Here is a 20,702-nt window from a genome sequence, read left to right on the forward strand (position 1 = left end):
ACTGGCAAAAAGAGTTATCCATAGTCTTAACTGCTTTTAAAGATTACTTGACACATTTTGGAAATCAACGTATTGTGATAATATGGTGGAAGTGTGACAACATAAAACTGGTAGAGTCTACATGGATAACTAAAAAAGGAGCAGAATGACCAGAGAAGTGAAGAGACAAAGATTAGTGATTGCATACAGTGCTTATTTCTGCTCTCTCTCTAAAGTTCCCTTAAAATGACAGTAATGGGGCAGCCCAGGTGGCTCAGCAGTTTAGTGCCACCTTTGGCCCAGGGCATGATCCTGGAGACACAGGACCGAGTCCCACATCAGGCTCCCTGCATGGAGCCTGCTTCTTTCTCTGCCTGTGTCTCTGCATGCCTCTCTCTCTCTCTCTCTCTCCTCTCATGAATAAATAAATAACTTTTAAAAATAATAAAATAAAATGACAGTAATGGAGGGGCACCTGGCTGGCTCAGTTGGTTAAGCGCCTGCCCTCAGCTCCAGTCATGATTCCAGGGTCCTGAGATTGAGTCCTTCATCAGGCTCCTGGCTCAGCAGGAAGCCTGCTTCTCCCTCTCTGCTGCTTGCCCTGCTCATTCTCTCTCTCTCAAATAAAATCTATTTTTTAAATGACCAAATAAATAAATAAATAAAATTTTAAAAAATTTAAAAATGACAGTAATTGAAAGTATAAAATGAAAGGAAGAGAGGATGGAAGGGAATTTAACTATAGAAACAACTGTCAAGAGGGAAGATGGAAAGCGTATGGAAGATTGTCAAGTGATACTGCAACCTTAGCTATAAGCAGTCTGGAAGAAAATCACATAGAAAAAGTGAGATAGTGGCACCTGGATGGCTCAGTGGTTGAGAATCTGCCTTTGGCTCGGGTCATGATCCCGGGGCCCTGGGATCAAGTCTCGCATCAGGCTCCCCACAGGAAACTCGCTTCTTCCTCTGTCAGCGTTTCTGCCTCTCTCTCTATGTCTCTCATGAATATATAAATAAAATCTTTTTTTTTTCTTAAAAAAAGAAAGTACCAGAAAGGCCCCCAGCAATCCTACTAACAACAGAGGCAGTTGAGCCACTGCCTAAAGTTCCAAGGGAAGAAAATCCTTCTCTCTGACCAGAGGAGCTGTGTTTATAAGAACATATGGGGAATCCTGTTGGCTTTTTTCTCTCTTTACCCTTTTACTGCTTGGCCCTACAAGTTGACAGAAAATGCATGGCAGAGAAATAAGCAAATGCTTCACCTTTCTACCCAGAAGACAGAGAAGTGGTCTCTGAATTAGAATGTGTTGGGAAGATCAAAGAAAATGGAGCTCAAGAAAACAATCCTATAAAATTGAAAATTTCATATGAACTCCTGGAGATACCCCCAAGCTGTGCATTCATGATTCTGACCCTAAGTAGCACACAAAGGCTTTGAGATGTAAGGTAGATAACCACCCAGTTCTCAAACTGGCCACTGGGTGGCACAGAGGTGAAACAGCTCTGAAGAGAATTTCAAAGACCAAACATTAAACTGGTGTTGAAGCCCCAGTGCACAGAAGGTAAACGGGCTCATGGCCTGAACCTTACTGGGTCGATTGTCTGTTAACAAACAAAATATGATTTAAGCAAGACCCAGAGAAACAGAATAGTTAAAATGTCCAAATTACAATCCAAAATTACAATTCATGGAACCAGGAAAATCATGCCATCTCCCAAAGAAAAAGCATAATAAAAGACTCCAAGTCTGAGATGATACAGGCATTGGAATTACCAAAGCCTCTAAAGTAGCAATTATAACCACGCTCCAAGAACCAATGGCAAATACACTTGAAACAAATGGAAAAATAGAAACTCTGCAGAGAAATAAAAGATATAAAAATACCTAAATGGAAATTTTAGAACTGAAAATTATAGTAACTTAAATAAAAAGTTCACTACATGGGCTCAATATCAGAATAAATATGATAGAGGAAAGATTAAGTGAACCTGAAGGTTGATTAATGGAAATATTCTAATCTGTATAACAGGAAAAAAATTAAGAAATTATCAGGAAGGAAGAAATAACAATTTCCACAATCTCAGAAAATAGAAGCATGAGAGAACACTAATAACTCATTCTATAAGCCAACATCATCTTAATGCCAAACCCAAATAAAAATATAAGGAAAACTATAAACCAATATCTTTCATGAACATAGATATAAACATTCTCACACAAAAAAATATTAGCAAAGAATCCAAAAATGTATTAAAAGATTATACCATGACCAAATGGGATTTTTTCTAGCTGGTCAACATTCAAAAATCAATTGATGTAATCCATCACATCAACAGACTAAAGAAAAAGATCATAGGATTGTATCAATGATACAGAAAAGCATTTGAAAAAATCTGACACTCATTCATGACAAAACAGACCCAGAAAATTAGGAAAAGAGGAGAACTTTCTCAACTTGATAAAGAGCATCCACAAAAACCCCACAGCTAACTTCATAATTAATGGGAAAAAACTGGGTACTTTCCCCCTCAGATCAAGAACAAGGCAAGGATATCCCTTTTCACCACTCCTTTTCAACATCATACTGGAAATCCTAATTAGTTCAGTAAGACAAGAAAATGAAATAAAGGGTATATAGATTGGAAAGAAAAAATAAAACTTTATTTGTTCACAGATGACACAACTGTCAATATAAACCCAAAAATCAACAAAACTTTCTTCTTTTGGTTTGCATTGACCAATCCAGTGTTAGCCCAAAAAACACAAAGCACTCCGCCACAGATTCTTTTTTTTTTTAATTTTTATTTATTTATGATAGTCACAGGGGGGGGGGCGGTGCAGAGACATAGGCAGAGGGAGAAGCAGGCTCCATGCACCGGGAGCCCGATGTGGGATTCGATCCCAGGTCTCCAGGATCGCGCCCTGGGCCAAAGGCAGGCGCCAAACCGCTGCACCACCCAGGGATCCCCACCACAGATTCTAATAAAAGGCATGTGTCCCAGATCCTCTCTCTCTCTCTGTACTTGACTTCCAACACAGGCCCTTGATGTGTGCTATGTACTTTCTCCAGGAGTATGAGTAATAATTTATTTCAATTTCTTGTATGGTTGACTTACTATCCAGCACCTTTGTGCTCCACTTAACAAGTGTTAATTTGACAGATTCATAACAAAATCTAAGAAAATATGTGCAGGATCTATATGCAGAAGACTATAAAACTGATAAATCAAAGATCCAAATAAGTGGAGAAATAACCCAAGCACAATATTGTGAAGAAGACAGTTGTTCCAGACTTGATCTATAGATTCAACACAATCCCAATAAAAATCCCAGAAAGCTATTTTGTAGATATCAGCAAAGTTATTCTAAACTTTATATGGACAAGCAAAATCCCCAGAATAGCCAAAACAATACTAAAAAAAGAACAAATTTGTACAACTCACATTACACATTTTCAAGACTTACTATATAACTACAGTAATCAAGACCACAAAGTAGTTGAGAAAGAATAGAAAGAATACATCTGTTGAACAGAAGAGAGTCCAGAAATGGACCCACATAAATACAGTCAACAGATCTTTAACAAAGCATCAAAGTCAGTTGAATAGCAAAAGGGTAGTCTTTTGGGGGTTCCTGGCTGGCTCAGTTGGTGTAGCATTTGACTCTTGATCTTGGGGTTGTGGATTCAAGCCTCACATTGGGTGTAGAGATTACTTAAAATCTTTTTTTTTTTTAAAGATAGTATTTGGACAAAATTAGGGGGAGGGGCAAGATGGCGGAAGAGCAGGGTCCCCAAGTCACCTGTCCCCACCAAGTTACCTAGATAACCTTCAAACCATCCTGAAAATCTACGAATTCAGCCTGAGATGTAAAGAGAGACCAGCTGGAACGCTACAGTGAGAAGAGTTCACGCTTCTATCAAGGTAGGAAGACGGGGGAAAAGAAATAAAGAAACAAAAGGCATCCGAGGGGGAGGGGCCCCGCGAGGAGCCGGGCTGAGGCCGAGGCGAGTGTCCCCAGGACAGGAGAGCCCCGTCCCCTCCCGGAGGAGCAGGAGCTGCACCAACCTTCCCGGGCGGGCGGCAAGGGGCTCGCAGGGAGGTGGAGCAGGACCCAGGAGGGCGGGGATGCCCTCGGGCTCCCTGGGACACTAACACACACCTGAGCGCAGGAGAGTGCTCCGAGCTCCCTAAGGGCTGCAGCGCGCACGGAGGGACCGACCGGAGCAGCTCGGAGGGGCTCGGGAGCGGCTCCGCGGAGGGGGCTGCGGGGCGGGAGCGCGAATCCCACAGCGCAGGCCCCGGAGCACAGGGCGCCGGGACACAGCCCAGGATCCGGCCTCCCCCGGGACAGGCAGAGGCCGGGAGGGCCCGAGACAGCAAGGACGCTCCTGCCCCGAGCTGAGCACATCAGCGGCCCCGCCCCGGAGCCTCCAGGCCCTGCGGACGGAGAGCCCGAGCCCCGTAGTTCCTGCGGAGGCTGAATCCAGGCTACCAGAGTTGCCATAGCAACTGCTGCTGTTCCTCCCTGGGGTAAACAACCCCCGCTGAGCCCTGCAGCAGGCAGGGGCAGAGCAGCTCCCCCAAGTGCTAACACCTGAAAATCAGCACAGCAGGCCCCTCCCCCAGAAGACCAGCTAGACGGACCAGTGATACTCCCCCGTGTTCCAATACAACTTGTTTTTGGCCACTCTGCACTGAGCAAAATGACTAGAAGGAAAACCTCACTTCAAAAGAAAGAATCAGAAACAGCCCTCTTTCCCACAGAGTTACAAAATCTGGATTACACTTCAATGTCAGAAAGCCAATTCAGAAGCACTATTCTACAGCTACTGGTGGCTCTAGAAAAAAGCATTAAGGCCTCACGAGACTTCATGACTGCAGAATTTAGATCCAATCAGGCAGAAATTAAAAATCAATTGAATGAGATGCAATCCAAACTAGAAGTCCTAACGACGAGGGTTAACGTGGTGGAAGAACGAGTGAGTGACATAGAAGACAAGTTGATGGCAAAGAGGGAAACTGAGGAAAAAAGAGACAGACAATTAAGGGACCATGAAGACAGATTAAGGCAAATAAATGACAGTCTGAGGAAGAAAAACCTACGTTTAATTAGGGTTCCCGAGGGCGCCGAAAGGGACAGAGGGCCAGAATATGTATTTGAACAAATCCTAGCTGAAAACTTTCCCAATCTGGGAAGGGAAACAGGCATTCAGATCCAGGAAATAGAGAGATCCCCCCCTAAAATCAATAAAAACCGTTCAACACCTCGACATCTAATAGTGAAGCTTGCAAATTCCAAAGATAAAGAGAAGATCCTTAAAGCAGCAAGAGACAAGAAGTCCCTGACTTTCATGGGGAGGAATATTAGGGTAACAGCAGACCTCTCCACAGAGACCTGGCAGGCCAGAAAGGGCTGGCAGGATATATTCAGGGTCCTAAATGAGAAGAACATGCAACCAAGAATACTTTATCCAGCAAGGCTCTCATTCAAAATGGAAGGAGAGATAAAGAGCTTCCAAGACAGGCAGGAACTGAAAGAATATGTGACCTCCAAACCAGCTCTGCAAGAAATTTTAAGGGGGACTCTTAAAACTTCCCTTTAAGAAGTTCAAGTAACTCTGAACGTGAACGGGCTTAATGACCCCATCAAAAGGCGCAGAGTTTCAGACTGGATAAAAAAACAGGACCCATCTATTTGCTGTCTACAAGAGACTCATTTTAGACAGAAGGACACCTACAACCTGAAAATAAAAGGTTGGAGAACCATTTACCATTCAAATGGTTCTCAAAATATACCCTAAAAACTACAGAACACTTCTGAAAGAAATTGAGGAAGACACAAAGAGATGGAAAAATATTCCATGCTCATGGATTGGCAGAATTAATATTGTGAAAATGTCAATGTTACCCAGGGCAATTTACACGTATAATGCAATCCCTATCAAAATACCATGGACTTTCTTCAGAGAGTTGGAACAAATTATTTTAAGATTTGTGTGGAATCAGGAAAGATCCCAAACAGCCAGGGGAATTTTAAAAAAAGAAAACCATATCTGGGGGCATCACAATGCCAGATTTCAGGTTGTACTACAAAGCTGTGTTCATCAAGACAGTGTGGTACTGGCACAAAAACAGACATATAGATCAATGGAACAGAACAGAGAACCCAGAAGTGGACCCTGAACTTTATGCTCAACTAATATACAATAAAGGAGGAAAGACGATCCACTAGAAGAAAGACAGTCTCTTCAATAAATGGTGCTGGGAAGATTGGACATCCACATGCAGAAGAATAAAACTGGACCACTCTCATGCACCATACACAAAGATAAACTCAAAATGGATGAAAGATCTAAATGTGAGACAAGATTCCATCAAAATCCCAGAGAAGAACTCAGGCAACACCCTTTTTGAACTTGGCCACAGTAACCGGAGAAGGACAAACAGTGTATGTTCTCATTCATTTGGGGAATATGAATAATAGCGAAAGGGAATATAAGGGAAGGGAGAAGAAATGTGTGGGAAATATCAGAAAGGGAGACAGAACATAAAGACTTCTAACTCTGGGAAATGAACTAGGGGTGGTGGAGGGGGAGGAGGGTGGGGGGTGGGGGTGAATGGGTGACGGGCACTGAGGGGTACACTTGACGGGATGAGCACTGGGTGTTATTCTGTATGTTGGTAAATTGAACACCAATAAAAATTAATTTATAAAAAAAAATAGATACAAAATTAGTCAACAGATCAATAAAATCGCAACCTTGAGAGTTCCCTTCAAAAAAAAAATAAAAATAAAGATAGTATTTGTAACAAATGGTGCTGAAACAATTAGACATACATATTTTTTAAAATAGACCCAGACCTGATATTTTATAGAAAAATTATTTAAAAGTTTTACTATTTGTAGATGTATTTTTTGCTTTTTCAAGGAAAACACTCATTTTCAAAAGCAGTTTTGTTACGGTGTAAGGATATACGTATATGCTTAGGGGGAGGACTCTTTTCCTTTTACATAAAGGAAACCAATGCAAATCATGTTGCCTGAAGATGTTTACTTTAACTTACTTAAATACTAAAACATTTGAAAATCTAAGATTTTCATTTATAAAATTATGAAAAATCAAAATTGTATCATACTGTGGCATTTAATTTACACAGCACCAAATAAGAAAAAATTAAAATTTTAGTGCCATGAATGCCTAACATTTAAGAAGGTGGCCCCAAATCAGAAAGTAACAAAAGATTGTAATAGTTTGAATCATTGAAGAGTTGAAACTATTCAATAGTTTCAATAGTTGCAATATGGTATGATATGAATAGTTGAAACTATTCAATAGTTTCAATAGTTGCAATATGATTAATATCCCCTTTTTAAAAAAATTGTATTTATTCATGAGAGACACACAGAGAGAGAGACAGAGAGACAGAGAGAGAGAGACAGACACAGGTAGAGGGAGAAGCAGGCTCCATGCAGGGAACCTGATGCGGGACTTGATCCTGGGTCCCCAGGATCAGGCCCTGGACCGAAGGTGGCATTAAACTGCTGAGCCACTCAGGCTGCCCTAACTTCCCCTTTTTAATATTGAAGTTTTATATTTTTTTATATTTTTTATTTATTTTTAGTTTATTTATGATAGTCACACAGAGAGAGAGAGAGAGGCAAAGACACAGGCAGAGGGAGAAGCAGGCTCCATGCACCGGGAGCCCGACGTGGGATTCGATCCCGGGTCTCCAGGATCGCGCCCTGGGCCAAAGGCAGGCACTAAACCGCTGCGCCACCCAGGGATCCCTGAAGTTTTATATTTTTTTAAAGGACATACTATTGTGTGGTTGGGAATGAAGGAATAGAAAATACAGTTAGGTACGAGAAAAAAATGTAATTTTTTTAGTATAAAGGTAAGTACAGGTCATTTTATATTGGTTCTTACTTAACATACTATTAATACACATGTACTAAGGCAAAAGGGCTTTCTCTCCCCATCTGTCACTCACACACAAATGCAATGGCCCAGGACGTTACTATTTTAATTAGCGGAGAGTTCAAAGAGATGTACTAATCTGATTACATGGTAGTTTATTCCCTACTCCCACCTGCCAACTCCTACTCTATGTCTTTCGTTCGGTTATATGAGAAGGATTCAGGAAAATTTCAAGATAATGCCCTACTCCAATGGAAGAGGTAAGCTAATGGGTGAAATTGAACCAAAGTGAAACTGTAAAAGGGGCACCTCACTGGCTCATTCAGTAGAACATGCAACTCTTGACCTTGGGGTTGTAAATTCAAGCCCCACACTGGGTATAGAGGTTACTTAAAATCTTTTTTAAGAAGTGAAACTAAAACCAAAAAAGTGAAACTATAAAAGAAATAATTGACATGACAAGCTATACTAAAATTTTAAGTCACAACATAGAAAATTGGGTGGATACTATAATTACAATGATTTTTACCTCCCAGTTATTTATTTACCTCTTTTGTTTCCAGTTTTTGGCTATTAGAAGTATGCAATATATTCTTTTAAAATTGAAGTACAATTGACATCTGTGTAATACATTGTTCATTGAACCAGGGAGATTCTCTGAGAGGACTTATTCATCCTTTCTATAAATGCAAAAAACAACAACAACAACAAACACTTGTGCTAATTTACCTATTTAGTACAACAGGTTTTACTTTTATTTGTAAACCACAATTACACTGCGATAGAGCCTGGTGACTTTCAGTGGTGGAGAGTATTCTGAGAGTTCTTTCAGAACTCAGGCATGAGGAAACATTGTATTAAGGGAATTGGCGTTGAATTTTTAAAGAGAATAAAGGACTGACTGCTCAGCCTGAAACAATCTGTTAATGACTTACAGCAAAAATGGAAAGTGATTAGTTGTTCCTGGTTTTCGCTGAACTAAAAAATATTGTCATAAGTGATCTTTAGGCTTTAAGTGAATAAAGGAACAATTTCCTTAGAGGTAAATCCAAATTAGCTTGTGGTCAGTCAGTTCAAAACTTTTTTTCCCCCCAAACATAAACCCTAAAAAAAAACAAAACAAAAAAAAAAACAAAAACAAAAAAACCTGCTTATCTTCAGGCTAAGTTTTTATTGAGGTTTTATTTAATCAAATGTGTCAGTGTTTTGGGATCCCTGGGTGGCGCAGCGGTTTGGCGCCTGCCTTTGGCCCAGGGCGCGATCCTGGAGACCTGGGATCGAATCCCACATCGGGCTCCCGGTGCATGGAGCCTGCTTCTCCCTCTGCCTGTGTCTCTGCCTCTCTCTCTCTCTCTCTATCATAAATAAAAAAAAAAAATTTGAAAAAAAAAATGTGTCAGTGTTTTCCAGCCAAATACCACCAGAAACAGTCCTTATAGTCAAACAAGCTGGGTTTACTGCTCATTGCAGTAAACGGGAACACAGAACACTGGGTTTGTGTTTATTGATTTAGAGAAGGTTTAAGGAAGTGGGGCTTTGTTCCGGATCGGACATTGTCAGGAATCAGAGCAATTCTACAACTACCATCTTACTCTTATCTGAGGAAGGAAGTCTAAAGGAAGGCTATAACTGTAATGGGTAAAGAAGTAGTATTCATATTATCCAGGAGTGTTTAGCATTTTGTGGCTTAAATAATGTCATGTTTTATGTGTTTAGATATGATTACAGAGTAATCTCGCTTTTGTTTCGATCCGTCAAGATCACAGAGTTGCCTATTGCTGTTGATGTTATGTGAACCCATTTATGATCAACAGAAAAGCACCAAGATATACTTGACAGTATCAGGTTAGCTCTTGCATGTGAGCAGCAACTTTTCTCTTTCTCAAGAGTATAAAAAGTATACATCTTTTAAAAAAGAAAGATTTTGAGGAAGAGAGAAAGAGTGCACATGAGCAGGAGGAGGGGGAGAGGGAGAGAAACCCAAGCAGACTCTGCACTGAGCACAGAGCCCCACACAGGTCTCCATCTCATGACCAGGAGTTCATGACCTGAGACACCCAGGTACCCCAAGAGCATAAATCTTAAGTGTACAGCTTGATGTCATTTTATCAACTTTATTGATTTAATTTATATACAATAAATTACACTTAGTGTACAGCTGAATTTTGAAAGGTAATATCCATGTAACTACCATGACAAGATGTAGAACATTTCCATTGATTGAGAGAGTTCCTCATGGCCCTTTTTTTTTAAAGATTTTATTTATTTATTTATGAGACACATGGAGGCAAAGGGAGAAGCAGGCTCCTTGTGGGGACCCTGCTGTGGAACTTGATCCCAGGACCCCAGGATCCAGGGCCCTTTAGAGTTAACCTCTCTTCCACCACACCTGATCCCAGAAAACCAATGATCTGCTTTCTATCATAGATTAGCTTGCATTTCCTGGAATTTCACAATAGGAATCATACAGTATTTATCCATTTGTGTATGGCTCTTTCACTTCGAGTGCTTTGGGCATATAGTTTTATTTCTTTTGGGTATATTCCCAGGAGTAGAATTCTTCAGTTAGTTTATATTTTACCCTATTAGAAACTGCAACCATCAACAGAGGTCCTTTTTACATTACCACAGACGGTATTGGAGAGTTCTAGTTACTCCATAGTCTCACCAACACTTTGTACTGTCAATCTTTTTTTCCCTTCCCCACCCTCAGTATTGTCAATCTTTCTAATTTTAGCTTTTCTATTGCTTGAGTTACAATGTCTCATTGTGGAGTTTTGTTTTGTTTTTTTTAAGTAGGCTACATGACCAACATAGGGCTTGAACTCATGACCCTGAGATCAAGTGTCAGATGCTCTACTGACTGACCCAGGTGCCCCTCTCTGTGGCTTTTTATTTTTTAAAGATTTATTTACTTATTTGAGAGAGAGAGAGAGCATATGGATGCATCTGAGTGGGGAGAGGGGCAGAGGGAAAGAATCTTCAAGCAGACTCCACACTGAGCATGGAGCCTGACATGGAGCTTGATCTCACGACCCACGAGGTCATGACCTGAGCTGAAACTGAGTCAGACACTCAACCGACTGAGCCGTCCAGGCACCCTCTATTGTGGTTTTAATTGACATTTCCATGATAATTAATGATTTTGAGCATCCTTTTTTTGTGCATATTGGCCACTCTTGTATCTTCTTTTTGAAATATCTAGTAAGATTGAAGATTTTTGTTGCATGTTAGTACTTACCTCAAAAAAGCAAATAGGGTTCAGAGGCTGAGGTTCTGAATGTATTGGTTAGAGCAGAGAAATAGCAAGTAACACTGGGATATTGAAGAGGTAAACGTCTGAAGGACTACACACCTAAATAATGTAAAGGTAGAAAAATCTATTGTTTTAAAAAATATGATCTATAAGACAAGATTTTTATTTTTAAAAGATTTTATTTTTTTGAGACAGAGGGTGTTGATGGGGGAGGGGGTGGTGAGAAACAGGACAAGTAGGGGGAGGAGCAGAGGGAGAGGGAGAAGCTGACTCCCTTCTGAACAGGAAGCCCAATGCAACGCTTGATCCCAGGATGCCAGGATCATGACCTGAGCCAAAGGCAGACACTTAATCAACTGAGACACCCAGGTGCCCCATTTACTTTCTTTTCTTTTTCTTTCTTCTTTCTTTCTTTCTTTCTTTCTTTCTTTCTTTCTTTTCTTTTTTAAGATTTGAAAGAGAGAAAGAAAAAGACAAGATTTTTAGAGAGGAGGGACATCTTCTCCATAGTTGAGATGTGACCTTAAGACTTGCTTCAATAGAGAGCCACATAATAACTTAGGGAATTGATGAGAATCAATTAAAAAGAAACCTGAATATAGATTAATGAATAGGTACTTCCAGATTATTCATTTTCATTTCCTTTCAAATATATCTTTATCAACATCTCTTGCTCATCCCACTTCAGATGAAATATAGGATAAGAAAATAGCCACCAAAATTCCCTGGGATATGTAGTTTGTAGCATAGCAAATAGGAAGTCTGGTTTAAATTGTGTGTGTGTGTGTGTGTGTGTGTGTGCACGTGCTTATGCATGTGCCAAAATCTGGGACAACAGCTTAAATATAAAGTGGGTACTGATAATAGGATGATCAACTTTTTAGAGAGGCAAGCTGGGGCATATCATATGAAACAAACAAAAAACTTCCCATAACAATCAATATGATATATAATAATAAACATATGTATTAATATGAAAAGGTTTTATTTGAAATTAAATATTATTGTCTTATTTACTTTTGTCATATCCACACTTTTAAACAAAACTATAGAACTAGTTAAAAGTAGCAAGAATAATTTTAATAGGATTAAATAAAAGTAAAAGAAAATATTAAGTGTTTTTATACAGTTTCTTCCTGTTCTCTGATTCAGCAATTTAACTATTTTTTTAAATTTTTATTTATTTATGATAGTCACACAACACACACACACACACACACACACAGAGGCAGAGACACAGGCAGAGGGAGAAGCAGGCTCCATGCACCGGGAGCCCAATGTGGGATTCGATCCTGGGTCTCCAGGATCGCACCCTGGGCCAAAGGCAGGCGCTAAACCGCTGCGCCACCCAGGGATCCCTATTTTAACTATTTTGAAATTTAAATTTTCTGGTCCATATTACTGCATATATATTTTTAAGTAATTGCTATACCCAGTGTGGGGCTCGAACTCATGACCCAGAGATCAAGTGTTGCATGCTCTACTGAATGCACCAGCCAGGTGCCCCATTATTGTATATTCTTAAAATACAAAGATGTCAGGGGCAGCTGGATGGCTCAGTTTGTTGATCGTCCAACTCTGGGTTTTGGCTCATGATCTCAGGGTCATGAGATTGAGCCCACGTTAGGCTGCATGCTCAGTGTGGAGTCTACTTGAGATCTTCTCTCTCCCTCTACCCCTCCCTCTAAAATAAAGAGAAAAAAGGACATAAAGATGTCAGACTTTTTTTTTTTTTTTGATGTCAGACTTTTTAAGAGAAGAATGGAATTGTAATAGAACCAATTAAGCATATATTACCTGTATACAAGAAAAATTAATTGTATGTTTCCTTCTATCCTTTGGTGTAACAGGATATTTTTACTTATTTCTTTTTTCAATAATACTTCTGAACTAAGATATTATTTTTCTTGTATATTGGTAAAATGGAATATAGGCAAAACAAAATTCCCTTTGACTTGTAGCTCTGCTTACACAGATTCTTGGGTGTCAGCCCAATGTGATGACATCCAATACCTTCTCAACAAAAGCATTTGAGAGTGGAATATACAGCAAGAGCATGTTTTTAGACTTTGTAGATGATGAGCACTTATAAGCAAGAGCAGTTTTTAGACTTGTAGATGATCTTTGGGACCCTGGAATGTCCTCCCTGATAGGAGCATCTTTGTTTGTTTGGGAGCCTTAGCCACCAGACAGTCTAGCACTGTGAGTTATGCTGGGGGATTCAGAACACACCATTATCAGTTATGACCTCTGGAGAAACTGGAGACTAAAGGTAAGAGTTCAAACCTTCAGAATGAGCTAGAGACTAAAGATCAGCTTCAAGGGAAGAATGTAATTGATCCCCAGGAAAAACTCTGGCAACCAAAGGCTCAGGAAAGCTTTCCTATGGGAATTACCCCATGTCATAACCAGGATGAGGTAATGCCATCTCTGACTCCAGGGAGAGGATGACTGGAAGCTCCACATTTGGATCCCTCCTACAGTTTGCCCTATGCATCTCTTTCATTAGCTGATTCTAATTTGTATCTTTTCACTGTAATAAAACTAATCCTAGGTGCACTATTTTCCTGAGCTCTATGAGTTATTCCACTGAATTACTGAAACTAAGAGTGGTCATAAGACCCCTGAATTTGTCAAGAGATCTGTATAAATCATCACAAAAGAAAATTAAAGGAGAACATGTTCAGACCAACAGATTACAAAATGGCTTCTGACAAAATATAGCAGGTATTAAGTTAAATAGGGACTGAATGAAAATAGTTATGTGTAACAAAGGCTATTTACTCTAAATCAAGGGGCATTACACTGTTTACTTTTTTTAAAAAAATATTTTATTTACTTATTCATAGAGACAGAGGCAGAGACACAGGCAGAGGGAGAAGCAGGCATCATACAGAGAGCCTGACGTGGGACTCGATCCACGGTCTCCACGGTCTCCAGGATCACGCCCTGGGCTGCAGGTGGCGCTAAACCGCTGCGCCACCGGGGCTGCCCTACACTAAATGTTTAAATAGATACATGATGGCACGCCTGGGTGGCTCAAAGGTTAAGTGTCTGCCTTCAGCTCAGGGCGTGATCCTGGAGTCCCGGGATCGCGTCCCACATTGGGCTCCCTGCCTGCTTCTCCCTCTGCCTGTGTCTCTGTCTCTCTCTGTGTCTCTCATGAATGAATAAATAAAATCTTAAAAATAAATAAATAAATAGATACATGATTTCCATTAGATTGGAAAAAATGAGAGAAAGGTATCCTCACTAATACTGTATTCTGAAAATACCAGCTACTGGCATGAGAAATGTAAATAAATATAAATATTGCAGGAACTTTTTTTCTACTTGCAAATGCTATGACCACATGGCAGAAAATATAAGACCAGAAATTAAAAGAGTAAGATTATCTGGAAAGTTTGAAAATACATCTAAATTTAAAGTGTCAGCAAACCAAAAAAATGCCATAACACAGTTATAATACAAGTCACCTTGAGAGAAAATAGCTGCAATGTTTATAAATGTGTAATACCTAGAATATTTTACAAGTCATGAATAATCAATGAGATAACCCCAAAGAAACAGAGAAAATGCATGAATGAAAAAAGCACTGTTAAGAGAAACATGATTGGCCAATAAACACATATGAAAAAGATGCTCAACTCACTTGTAATCAGGGAAATTAAATATTGTAACCAATAACAGAAGTCGGAAAATATGGATGCTCATTTCAATGATTAGAGGGATTCAAAATTAGTGCAGTGATGGAGCAACCATCTGGCAATATGTAAAGCTGAAACTATGTACAGCCTATTTCTAGGCTATACTTCTAGATGTGTAACTTAGATTCTTCACTCTTTAAAGAAACCAGAAAATACACAAAATGATATACAATATAGCATTTTTATTACAATGAAAAATTGTTTATGTCCCAATTACTATTTAACAGAATATTTAAGCATGTTTAATATATACATGTGAAGGACCAAGCTAGAATCTTTTACATTCTATAGAAAAGCACTAGCCCTCAAGATTCAAGCAGGAAGCTTCCAGAATATGATGTGAGCTGCAAAGAAAAGTGCCCTTCCTCACCCCCTCCCAACACAATCACTCACCATAATGTCTGAAATGATGTCCTTGACATTCATTGTGGTAATGGAAGCATCTATCAAAGTGGTTCACATTCTAAAGATGGTAAGAGATACTGGGAATGAGAATTCCACAACAAAGTAAGTATGAGATACACTGTGTTTAATAAAAATCTCTTTGCTGTATCTTTTAAGCTGATAATGTGTACTTGGTCTTCCCCATAAGCATACGCTTTGCTGCATTTACACATTTTCCCAAGAAATCTTTTTTCCCCCCAAATATCATCAAGGACTAGTATTCCCCAAAACAAGCTTATGGAAAATGTTGGGTTAAGGCCTTATACTCTGTTAAACACAGGTCTTCTAAAGATATCTGAGACTTGGGAAAGGCAACACATGGATCTATGAGTGAAGACCGACTTTGTAATAAATTCTAAGTATACCTTATTTAGAATTAAGACGAATAGAATCTTCACAAGTGAAGCTGGTCTGGATTTTGCTTTTTAGGAGCTATCTTCATTTAGATTTGTATCAGGATTATTTTAGCTGTGCAGAATTGGTAGAATTTTGTGAAGGATTATTTCTTAAAGCTTTTATCTGTACAACTATCAGTTCTTTTCTTAAGTAGGAAGTTCATATACATACACACATTTGTTTGTTGGTTTAAGTCATATTCCTACAGAAAAAAAAAAAGTAGCCCCCATATATTTTATGGACCGGAACACAGAGAGCACATATATATAGTATTACCTTGTAATTAAAACAAAATTTTCTTGATAATCTGTAGCTAGGTCACTTATCACTGACAAAGTTCTAAATGCATTATTTTTCATTTTCTTTTTCTTGACTAGATCTTTCAAAATTTAATCATTATTAACACTGGATTAAATCCACTACTGTCTAGTCTTTAATTTCTATTTTTAGTTGTGCTTTGCTTCTCTTTTGCAAGCTTTATTTTGTTCTCTTTCTGGTTTCTTGACATACTCATTCCCCTAACACATTCATTTATGTGACAGGCCCTGTGTTGACTGCTGTGGATAAGGTGAGATGAAGACTAGATCCACAAATGAAATTTCCTTAATTCATTAAAGGGGATTGATTTCGGTGACATCTGACAAGTTTAGATACACACATCTCATGAACAATCATTTCTAAGTTGTCTATAAATTTCAGTTTTTATTTTAAACATTTTATTACTGGAACTTTCAAACACATAAGAAAGCTGAAATACTAGAACAATGAATCCCCAAAACCAACCACTCCACGTCAGGAATTATCAACATTCTGCCAATCTACTTTCCAGCTCTCTTTGCCAATTATTTTTCTTTTGTTGGAGTATTTTAATGCAAATCCGGTATTGTACCATTTCGTAAATATATAAGCATGTATCTCTAACACATAGAACATTTTATCTTTAATATCCACACTGATATTATCATCCCTAAAATTAAAATTTCTAAATATCATCTAATACTCAATGCAAGTCCACATTTTCTCCAGTCTCCAAAATGTATTTTTACATTTTGTTTAAACCAGGTCCAAGCAATGCCCATTTACTGAATTTAGCTAATAGGTCTCTTAAGTCTCTTTTAATCTGCTAACAGTTGCCTTTCCCCTTTTCTTTTTCATGCCACTCATTAGTTGAAGAAATCAGGTCATTTGTTTTGTGGAATTTTACACATTAGAATCTGCTTGGCTACTTCCTTGTGGTGCCATTTATTTTGTTCATCTATTCCCCAAATTCTTGTTTTTAAAGAGTTGGACTCAAAGGTTTGCTTCCTTCAGTTCACCGCTTTGGCAATAAGGTTTTGTAGGTAGTGGTGTGTACTTCCTATTACATTTTATCAGGATGTGGATATTGTCTGATAGTCCCACTTTTATGGAAGTTAAAATTAATCAAAGGGCTCAGAGGTTATCAGCTTGATAAATCCACTTTAAAGTTCTCATTATAAAATATTTCACTCGTTTCATTATCCATTGAAGATCGTTTTCCGGACCCATTATTCCATTAGGGAACTAGAAAATGTGATTTTTCTAATCCTATCATTCTTTCTGCATTTACTGGTTATATTTCTTAAAAACAAAACATGGTTTCACTCATATGTGGAATATAAGAAGCAGTGCAGAGGATCATAGGGGAAGGGAGGGAAAAACAGTGGGACGAAATCAGAGAGGGAGGCAAATCATTAGAGACTCAACTTTGGGAAAACAAACTGAGGGTTGCTGGAGGGGAGGAGGGTGAGGGAATGGGGCAACTGGGTTATGGGCATTAAGGAGGGCATGTGATGTGATGAGCACTGGGTGCTATACAAAACTGATAAATTACTGAGCACTACATCTGTAAATAATGATATACACTAGATGTTGGCTAACTGAATTTAAAGAAAAAACAAAAACAAAAAAAGAAAATCTTTTAATTTGATGAGCTTTCTGGTGGCCCTAAAACTTGGTTCACATGGAAAAAACAAAATAAATGCTTATATTTCCCCTTATCAATTTTTAGGATGAGTTGGTGCCCAAGCATCTTTCATTGCTGACCAAACTGTCTCCAGCTGTAACCAAGTAAACTATCAAACTACTAGTGGGGTCATGTCAAAAGACCTAACTCCCACTGATTGAAGATGCGGCAATCTGAACATCAAAGAGTATATTGCCTGTAAATGGCATGACATTATTTCTTTTGTATAAGAGTTTTAAATACATACATACATACACACACACACACATATGCATGCACAAACACACAGAATATTAAATTTCCAAGTGGTTAGTTTCCTTTCTGCCCTCTTTTTAATAGTTCATAATTAATCTTTAACAGTGATCAGACAATAAGGATTGCAAAACATTTACTTTTTGAAATTTATTATGGGAAAATAATTTTGTATTTTTTTGATTCTATAATAGTTGTACTCTTAACCTCACATTCAAGAAATTCATAAGGTTTCTTTTCAGTATGAAATTACTGATGCAGCTCAAATGATGAAGAACTTCTCACATTCAATAGAACCTCCTAGATTTTATCTGGAATAAATTATTTTAAGTTTAGTAAGTGCTGAGCAGTGACATGAGGCATTTCTACATTTACTACTTCTAGAGTAAATTCCTTTCATATGAATTCACTAACACTAATGATAACAATTGTAGATAATATTTACAGGAAACATGCTACGTGGCTATTTGTCCAAGCACTAACTACTTAAGCCTTAAGACAATCCTATTACACAGTATGGCAGGCTGACCCTGAAATGGTCCCTACATTCTGATTCATACTCTTGTGTAACCCCCTACCCTTGAATGTGGGTGACTCAGTAACTTGCTTCTAACCAGTATAAGACAGCAAATGTAACTAAAAGGTGTTATTTTGGTGATTAGATCACATAGGATTATAACTTCTATGATGCTAGTATATCACACTTAATAAGCAGTCATGTTGAAGAAGCCCATGTGGCAAGGAACTAAGGTCAGCCCTACAGCCAACTAGAAACTGCGGACCTCAGCGTGACAGCCAACAACCATGTGAGGTCGGAAATGAATCCCTTCCCCTGGTGAGCCTTCAAATGAGACCCAACCCTGGCTGAAACCTTTAGTTTAGCTTTGTGAGAGACCCTGAAGCAGAGGACCCAACAAAGTTATGCCCAAACGCCTGACCCATAGAAACTGTGAGATAATGTGTATTATTTTAAGCTACTAAGTTAGTGGTAATTTATTACACAGCAATAAATAACTAATATACATAGGTACTATTATCACCATTTTACAAGTGAGCAAAATGAGGCACAGAAGTTTAAGTACCTTGTCCAATAACACATAATAAAGTAGTGAAATGGGGATAATAATAGATAAGGCTAAAGATTTTCCTACATTCATTATATTATTCCCTCACATGAATTTGCTGAAGATAAACAATGTTTGAATGGTGATAGTAGGCTTTTAAAGCAACTTTTTTTCCCAATAATATAAAATTTCTTATGCTTAGTTGAAGCATGAAGCAAATTTCTCTAAAATGAATTTCTGGATATTTTATAACATAATGTACAATTGAAGGCTTTTTTGTATTAAATTCCATTATGAATTTTCTGATGTTGAGTAAGGTGTGAATGTTGTCTAAAGGCCTTCTTACATTCCTTACATTTGTAGGGTTTCTCCCCAGTATGAATTCTCTGGTGTTGAGTAAGGAATGAATAAAGTCTAAAAGCCTTACCACATTCCTTACATTCATAAGGTTTCTCACCAGTATGAATACTCTGATGCTGAGTAAGTTGTGAGAGCAGTCTAAAAGGTTTTCTACATTCCTTACATTCATAAGGTTTCTCACCAGTATGAATACTCTGATGTTGGGTAAGTTGTGAGAGCAATCTAAAGGCCTTCCCACATTCTTCACATTCATAAGGTCTCTCACCAATATGAATGCTTTGATGTGAAATAAGTTGTGAGTAACTACTAAAGGTCTTCCAGCATTCCATGCATTCATAGGGTTTCTCACGAGTATGGATTCTCTGATGGCGAACAAGTTGTTGCCTTAGTCTAAAAGTCTTCCCACATTCCTTACATTCATAGGGTTTCTCGCCAGTATGAATACTCTGATGGACAGTAAGTTGCTGGCATATTCTAAAAGCCTTTCCACATTCCTTACATTCATAAGGTTTCTCACCAAAATGAATTTTTTGATGTACTCTAAGGTCTGGACCACATACAAAGGCTTTCCCACATTCCTTACATTCATAGAGTTTCTCAGCAGTATGAAGTCTCTGATGTCGAGTAAGGTGTGTACACTGCCTAAAGGTCTTCCCACATGCCTTACATTCATAGGGTTTCTCACCAGTGTGAATTCTCTGGTGTCGAGCAAGTTGCTGATGCACTCTGAAGGCCTTTCCACACTCCTTACATTCATAGGGCTTTTCACCAGTATGAAGTCTCTGATGTTGAGTAAGTTCTTGGAGCACTGTAAACGCCTTTCCGCAGTCCTTACATTCATAGGGCTTCTCACCAGTGTGTAGTTTGTGATGTCGAATAAGGTGTGCACGCTGTCTAAATGCCTGCCCACATTCCTTACATTTATAAGGTTTCTCACCAGTATGAATTCTCAGGTGTTGACTAAGTGTTGAACGACGAATAAAGGTCTTCCTACATTCCTTACATTCATACAACTTTTCTCCATTATGAACTCTCTGATATTCAGCAAGAAAATTATGTTTTTTGTAAGTGGTCATTTTCTCAGAAGTAACTTTCACTTGCCCAAAATATCCCTCTTGTCGTTCCTTTTGCCCCTCAATCTTGCCTTTGCATTCCCAATCATTTCTAAAAATGGAGTCCTGAAGACTATAGCTTTTAATTCTTTCCATTATCTCCCACTGGAATGAATATATTTCATAAATGTCCTTTTCTGGAGATAATGTATTGGTCCTGTATCTGGACTCCAAATCTGAAAGAAAATAAGAAGGCAAACACACACTATTTTCCTGTGACAGAAGA

At 38.6% G+C, this 20,702-nt stretch overlaps 1 protein-coding gene across 6 annotated transcripts in view; it reads right to left on the reverse strand.

Moving 5' to 3' along the window:
* Window positions 1-15,026: 15,026 nt before the first annotated feature.
* Window positions 15,027-20,702, reverse strand: part of ZFP14 (ZFP14 zinc finger protein) — a 30,085-nt gene continuing 24,409 nt past the window's right edge. For 5 of the 6 annotated variants that reach the window (XM_055310687.1, XM_055310690.1, XM_055310686.1 and 2 more), the window contains one exon: window positions 15,027-20,652. In XM_055310687.1, coding sequence (XP_055166662.1) covers window positions 19,286-20,652 — 1,367 coding nt within the window. In that variant the 3' untranslated portion in view covers window positions 15,027-19,285. The remainder of the gene's footprint in view (window positions 20,653-20,702) is intronic. The other variant, XR_008662536.1, reaches the window with a different exon arrangement.

The sequence above is a fragment of the Nyctereutes procyonoides genome, unplaced genomic scaffold (genome assembly GCF_905146905.1).
Source record: "Nyctereutes procyonoides isolate TBG_1078 unplaced genomic scaffold, NYPRO_anot_genome, whole genome shotgun sequence".
In the NCBI taxonomy this organism is placed as follows: domain Eukaryota; kingdom Metazoa; phylum Chordata; class Mammalia; order Carnivora; family Canidae; genus Nyctereutes; species Nyctereutes procyonoides.